Here is a 7,746-nt window from a genome sequence, read left to right as displayed (position 1 = left end):
TCCACGTGCCCCTACCGTTGACCCCACGAATTGGACCCCGCAATGTTAGCGGTACGAGTTTTTAGCTTTACCTTAGGAGTTCTTTTTTCGGGTTCTTAGTTTTAATTTTCCAAGTTCTCTCTCCAATGAAGGTAACCCAAGTGGACTGCCTCTCCTTTTAAGGTTTCTAAAATTGCTCTTACATAATCAAGGTAACGAGGAAAGGCTACCCTAAACATGAATCATGATGATAGTCACATTGCATACATGTCTGCATCTACATCTACATGACATCTACATGCTTACAATTTTGGCCAAGGTAACTATTATTGACCCACAGCATGTGACACGTGGCATGTTTGACCTCTACCGACAGCAACGCTCGTAGCCTAGTCCCTCTCTCTGCTGTCCTGGACTCCTCATTGCCTCAACGTGCTAGACCTAAGACAAAATGGTTCCCTCCAAGTCTCCGACAGAGGCCCATCGCGCTTTCTAAAAACTCTGCCTGCTCTTACCTAATTTCGCATCCGCCGAAATCGGTACGCGCACGCATAGAACAGTTCTGCATCTGCCTCGTATCCCCCCCCTTCCCCGCCCCTCTCTCTCTCTCTCTCTCTCTCTCTCTCTCACACACACACACACACACACACCCCGTTGCAGGCCACACCGTTTTACGATTGCCCTTTACCCTTTCTCCTCTCTCTCTCTCTCTCTCACGCGCGCACACAGACCCGCCCACCCTTGGCCTCGTATTGCTTGGCTGCGACATGTAGATCAAGTGCCCGCTAGCTAGCTCATCAGTAGCGGGCATTGTCAAGGATGGGATTCTTTAGTACGATCTTTGGTCTCTTCGGCTTCGGGGTGGGCATTGCCCTTGGCCTCATCGTTGGCTACTTCATCTTCATTTACTGGCAATCCACCGAAGTGAAGGCGAGACCCATTCTCTCCTTTTGTGCGTGTTTTGTGGTGCCTGTTTGTGTGAAGGTTATCAAATTCGTGCTGTGTCTCATCCACTTGTCGTAGATATAATTTCTGCAGAGTACATGGCCTTTGATAAATGCTGGCTTTGACACACGATATTTCATTGAAACATGATAAATGCCACATTTGACAGAGGCATGATGCCTTGTATATGCTAGTGCTGTCTGGCATCGATCGTTTGCTTGTGGCTGTAATGTCTTCCAACAGGTGTTACTGTCATTACAGATTGGATGTATTGTATTCTAGGTTTGCTCTGATCTGCGACAATGGCGGTTCACTTGGCTGCCTCATGAACCACTTCAGCAAGTGGTTTGTCACCAAAATTTGGGCCAAGCCTCTCGGTTGTTATTGGAAATATGGAATCTTACTAGGATAGTGCATGAGCAGAAGTAACAGGCAGAGGAGCATGAGAGAAAGGAGGCTTCATGGGAGTCTTCGGCTACAGGTCCTTCTGGGAGGACTAGAAATGGGTGCAGAAAGAGCTAGAAGAAGACTCTAGATGCAAGGAAAAGAAGACACAGACGGCAAATACACCTCAGCCGAACATGGTATATAGGCACAAGGATTCCACAACTGAACTTCCATTTTCTTGAGAGGGCCCTTCTTTTGAGCAGCGGCACCTCCCCTATCTTCTTAAGGGCTCGACGGCATACCCCCTGTTTGTATGCCCACAGAGAGTGCTGCTAGAGATGAGATTCCTGTTGCTTTACTTATGACATACTCTGAGGAGAATTTTCCACCTCTTGTATCTGATCAAATCCTTTATGTTAAAAGATTTGAGAGACTGAAAAACGGGAATTTCAATTGGCTGTATATGGTCATATGTGGATGATTCTATATGGTCATATGTGAATGACTCCTGATTTAATTGACATTTTGTCTGCTCTCTCTTGGGGTATATATATATATATAGAGAGAGAGAGAGAGAGAGGACTTTCTTTTGTCTTTAAGAGGACCTTGACCACAAGATTCGTCGTCGGCTGTATGGTCTGAATGCTCCTACACTCGAGTCAACATTTGGGAGTGGCTCAAGTGCAATCTAGTTGCTTTGGAGCATAGTTACGCGGAACGGGAACGGCGACGGGATCCCCGCGTAACGGGGGAATGGCTAGGGGTCCGGAACGGGAACGGCGCGGAACGGGAGGTTAAAAAACACCCAAATAGTGCATTTTTTAGCTCCTTGTGTTTAAATACAAGGAGTATTAGAGTGCTTTGACTCTAATACTCACAAAAAACTCGTTTTGAAGACCATTCAACCTTGCTATGACTAGATGAAGATGAGAGAGAGAGAGCTTGAGAGAGTGAGAGGGAGAGACTCCAGAGAGTGAGAGGGAGAGGGAGAGATTTGAGAGAGTGGGAGGGAGAGGAAGAGAGCTTGAAGGCTTGAAGCCTTGAGCCTTGAGAGAGTGAGTCTTGAGAGGGAGAGATCTTGAGAGTGTGAGAGGGAGAGAGCTTGACCCTTGAGGATTAGCTTGTGGAGAGAAAGGGGGAGGGGGGTGCATTTTATGAGTCCTTGAGGCCTTGCACACTTCAAAAAGAAGCCCAAACATTTACTTCAATTTTTTCAATTTTTGCCAAATTTGTTTGTAGCCGTTGGCCGTTCCAGGGGCATTCCGAAACATTTCGGGGGCGTTCCGGAACGTTCCGGAACGGCCATTCCGGTTTGCACTGGCCACCTGGAACGTCAGACGTTCCGGGATGTTTCGGAACGTTCGAGAAGGGAACTACTGCCCCCCGGAACGCCGGAACGGGGGCTAGGGGGCGTTCCCCGGTAACTCTGCTTTGGAGTAAGGCAGGGTGGAGGACGTCATCCTATTGGGAAGAGGTACTTTCATTATTGTTTTCTCACCACAGGAGCTGCTTCTAGGGCCATCAGCCGCACTCCTCTGGCTTTCGGGTTAGATTGCATTTGTGGTATGAGTTTCCAGAGCTACCTGCACAATTTTGGTTGCTAGATATATTCAGGTAGATAGGTTCTATTGTTGGCATTTCACCTATGTGTTTAGTACAGTCTTAGACATCTGTGCCATCTATGAAGGTGGCTACCACCCCTTTTGCAGTTACTTTTGAGTGGAAAGGGGTGCTACACTCGTAGAGGAATGTGGTTACGGCCAGTCCGAACTAGTGTCCTAGATGTCATGAGATGGGGCATTTGGTCATGGATTGCCCTTGAGGGCATCTACATATACACATTGGTCGCAAGAGAGGACAACCCTCACAACCACACCAGATCCATCAGAGTTCTGTACAGCAGCTGGACCTTGTGCGACAGCATGATAGAGATCAGAGGGGTTGGAGTCAGGAGCAGCAAAGTGCTTAGCAACAGCACAATGTTGATTAGACACTGAGATAGAGACATGCAGGTAGGCATGGCCATGAACAACCTATCCTTGTTCACAGACAGGTAGTGAGATACAAGGTTGGACGAGGCAGAGTAGCCCCAAGACAGACCTCCTGAGGAGAGATTACCAGATTAGGATCAAGAGGATGCCTCATAGGAGCTTGACAGATAGATAGAGCATGAGAATCAACAATCGGAGGCATTTCAACATCAGCCTGAGATGCCTTAGGAGAGGCACGCTTAGTAGCCTTCGGATTCTTTGGAGATCCAGCCATAAATGCCTCCTATAGCAGGCACTATTGGGGGTGAGCAAGAGAGCGAGTCTTATGAGTTTGCGGAGTTTGACTATTCAATAGGTTTTGGATCACCAACAGATGTTTTGGAATCAGAGATTTTGCCTGTTGAGTTCTTCATGGGTGGTCCATGGAGATGTTTAGATATTTTTTTAGGAGTGGGGCACTATGTGTCGACATGTTTTTCTTGTAGTTGTCTCGAGATTGTCAGATTTTCCTTTGTCAAGAGAATGCACCCATTATTGGATTTAGTCTTATGATATTATTCTGCAGACGATGGTAGAGGCCAGCTATTACATGGATATCAGACAGTCTCCCGATTTGTTTGACAGTTAGGTTAGTGACCCTTGGAAAAGTTGGTTTGGCCAGAGATGTGCATCTTGGTACCTTCCCTCGACTTATGTTTTTCCTGTAGTTGTCTGGAGAACGTCAGATTTTTCTCCGTCAAGAGAATGCACTGATTATTAGATTCGAAGTGCTGGTTTTACATGACGATATCTTGTGGACAAGGGAGGTTGTCTATGATGTCATTCTGGAGCAGGCGATGACAAAAGCCAGCTATTACATGGATATCAGACAGTGTCAAATTTGGTTGAGAGTAAGTTTAGTGATGCCTTGGGAAAGTTTGGTTTGGTGAGAGAGATGTGCATCTTGGTACCTTCCCTTGGCTTTTGTGGTGGACAACGATTGGGTCTCTTCTGCCTCTCTGACAATAGTATGGTAATGCTGTAGATTTGCATCCTTTTTTGGGGTTCAACATCAGGATTTATTAGAGTGGACGCGGATGATTTTGGAGGCACACCTTCGGGTGTCACGGTCCCTTGGCTTTTGTGAGCTACTACAAGAGGCTTTTTATAGAGGACAATTTATATTGATCAGATACCTAGCATTGGTTACGTTTCTTGCTACATTACCCAAGGTGGACAGAGCCTTTGACAGATTTGTTTAGAGATGGATGCACGAACTCATGATGATGCACTTGATGATGGCTCTCACTATGGTGGAGATGATGATGTTGATGAGGAGGATGTACTCGTAGCTTCCTCTTCTCGGGGCAAACCCAACAAGTTATGGAAGTGGCTATTGGAGACATTGTGAGATGCAGCTACTTTAGATTTCCATGAGATTGGCGTGAGGCGGGTACTACATGACGGTCCGACGACTTCAGAGTGTTGAGACAGATGGGATTTTAGTACAGGTGAATCATGCTTTGATGTTCCCCACGACGTGAGTTACTTCTCGCTTTGTTACTCCACGTCTAGCTATCCGCTTCTTGGATGCCTGCCAGAAATTGCCTAGGCTGCCTGTCTTTCGATCGTGGATCCACTCGGAGTAACAAAGCTCGTATACTTGATTTGTCTCATAGGCTAACTTCGACCTGACCTAGACGTTAAAAAGCTCTCTCTCTCTCTCTCTCTCTCTCTCTCTCTCTCTATATATATATATATATATATATATAGAGAGAGAGAGAGAGAGAGAGAGAGAGAGAGAGAGAGAGAGAGAGAGAGAGAGAGCTTTTTAACGTCTAGGTTAGGTCGAAGTTAGCCTATGAGACAAATCAAGTATACATGTGTGTATGTCCTCTGTCTATCGGAAAAGAGAAAATAGTTCAAACTGGTACAAAATAAAAGAAAAGGACTTCTGGTGGATGATGGGATCTATGGGGATGGGTGGAGCTCTAGTACTAGGGATATGTGCATGTGTAAGGTGCAATGGAATGAATGTTGAACTTGCTCAAGATGAGTGCTCCGAACTGTGCTCAAGGTTGCTTTTACTTATGGAAGGGAGAGCCTTCCGTTCCTTTAGTGAGAGAGTGCAATGGACACATGTCACAAACAAAGTGAATGGACACTGTGTGTGAAGGTGCTGACACTGAGAGATAGAGAGAGAAGAGAATACGACACCAGAGACGTAAAACCCTCCTCCAAGGGCTCCACTCTCGATGGCGAGAGTGGTCTACTATTGATTGCACAATCTGGTACAAGTGAATGTGGAAGCTAACCGAGGCAAGTCTAATGGGGCTATGTCGAGGTCAACGGTATGGATGACGATGATGAATCTAATGCTGGAAACTGGATGCTGGAACTGGTTCTTGTCGTACTGTCCTTTCTTTCTTGGAATCACTGGATCTGCTACGGGAATGGACGGTACGTCGAGGCTAATGGCTGAATACTGAAAACGCTGGCTGATTGCAGATGATGCAAAACGCTAGAGCTTTGTGAGGTTCTTCTTTGCGATTGGAACGATGCGGCAGAGATCTGCAGCAAAAGGACCAAATCGCCTTCTTCTTAGGGCTGAATCTGCAAGCTTTGGAGCGTCAATGGCTGATGCAAAAACGCTGGCTGAGAAGGATGCAAATCTGAAAAACGCTAACTGCTGTGGAACAAAAACGCTACTTGCTGGCTGCTGCAAACGCTCTTTTGAAGGCTTGCAAAACGCTGAAATGGCTGAGGATCTGTGGCTGAAATCGCTGATGCACCAATGCTGAAAAATGCTGGTTCAAGGGGGCTGAAAACGCTGGCCGGATGTGAAGGAAAACGCCAGGCTGTTGGATTCTTGTTCTTGTTGAGAGTGGGCCTGTTGAGCAATGCTTCTGTTGCCTCCTTTGCCAGAAAGTGCTAACTCTGGGTTGCTTATATATCATCTTAGCAAAATTGCCCTATGTAGTTCCCAACAAGAGTCACTCAATAAATAAGTGAAAAATATCAAAAATAGGAAAAATGCACTCGAAAATTCCCCCGATGGATTCTGATGGGAATGTTGATGATATTGCCGCGTGCAACCGGAGGATATGCATCTAATCTAAGTGTCTGGACATTCACGATCTGCGAACAGACTCACAAAAATGCCAGATCACTTCCTATTCTAGATTGATTCGATTGACTGAACCTTGGTCATGCCGTAGCTTGTCCACGGACACATAGGGTTGGATGTGTCACGTGACAGCATGTCTATATGCTCAACGTAGTATAACCATGCAAATGCATCACTCTAGCTAGCTCCAGGATGTAAAATGTAGTTGAGAGCAAGGGCTGCCCTAATGAACGCAGCTGGGTGAGCTATCATTTGGGCTTGTCTCTCCTTAGCAGCTCGATGTGCTCGGGTCCGGATCTCCTCGATTTGTTTGCGGTGGAGTCGTGGGGCTTGACATTCGGTAGCACGTGGGTGTCGTCTGGCCCGGCTCGTCTCAGCCTGTTGAAGGGTCACGACTCACTCCCCTCGGTGGGTCTGGGAATGGAAGGGGTGAAGCTCTCTGAAAGAAATTTGTAAGTTGTGACTGTCTCCCCCGCACCTTGGTCTCTGTAGGTGGTTGTAGAAGTGTATCCTTGTGCCTGTGTATCTCTAGCAAGTAGCGCCCCTTGTCTCTGATCTCTAGAGTGCATGATCTCTCGGAGGGTAGGCTGCCCTCTGAATAGTGGCTTGTATCGGCCTCTAATATCAACATAAGCTTTGCATCTGCAAACAAAATGCTCCTCACTCTCCACTTCCTCTTTGCATACTCGACAGAGTCTCTCCTCCCTTGGAATGTCATGAGCTCGCACCACCTCGATCTCTAGTGTGTGTGCTGACACTTTGAGCTGACCAATCGCCACCAGAGAGAGAGAGAGAGAGAGAGAGAGAGAGAGAGAGAGAGAGAGAGAGAGAGAGAGAGAGAGAGAGAGAGAGAGAGAGAGAGAGAGAGAGAGAGATTGATCAAACCCCGTGTACCCATGTGTTCACCATAGTCCTAATGGGCAACAACCCCTGCCTATATATTAGGTCAAGCTGAGTTGGGCAATATCGTCCAATAAACCCAACCACCATAAAAATGGAAACCCTATAAACATAGGATAAGTGGGTGCGCCGCACATAGGTCCTAGGAGCCACCGTGCGTGTTGTTGATGCTTTGCCTCTACCACCACCACGGGGAGTGGAAGCCCTTGCACCTCTACCTCTTGTAGTTGTAGCCAATGTAACCCCATGGATGATGACCTTCTTGACTGATCGTGCGAGAAATCTGGCATGAGAGAGGGAGAACATGGATGATGAGAGAGGGAGAGCATGAGAGAGAGGGAGAGCATGAGAGAAGTGGCATCCAATGTATTATGTCATTATGTCACATGTGGAAGGGGGAGCATCCAAAGCTCAAGGAGCCCCAACACATAGAATCCA

At 46.9% G+C, this 7,746-nt stretch overlaps 1 protein-coding gene across 2 annotated transcripts in view; it reads left to right on the top strand.

Annotated features, from left to right (window-relative positions):
• Positions 1–494: 494 nt before the first annotated feature.
• The window catches only part of LOC147447248 (synaptotagmin-2-like), a 76,206-nt gene continuing 68,954 nt past the window's right edge, over positions 495–7,746 (top strand). Inside the window, exon 1 of one of the 2 annotated variants that reach the window (XM_086523098.1) lies at positions 495–518. Coding sequence is in view for 1 of the 2 variants with exons in the window: in XM_086523097.1 (XP_086379223.1) it covers positions 799–909 (111 nt within the window). In the remaining variant the exon portion in view is untranslated. Of the gene's footprint in view, positions 910–7,746 lie in introns of both variants that reach the window. The other variant, XM_086523097.1, reaches the window with a different exon arrangement.

This window comes from Adiantum capillus-veneris, chromosome 11, assembly GCF_014529385.1.
Source record: "Adiantum capillus-veneris isolate H3 chromosome 11, ASM1452938v2, whole genome shotgun sequence".
Lineage (NCBI taxonomy): Eukaryota > Viridiplantae > Streptophyta > Polypodiopsida > Polypodiales > Pteridaceae > Adiantum > Adiantum capillus-veneris.
The sequence above is the reverse complement of the archived record's forward strand: the minus strand, read 5'-3'. Positions and strand labels throughout refer to the sequence as shown.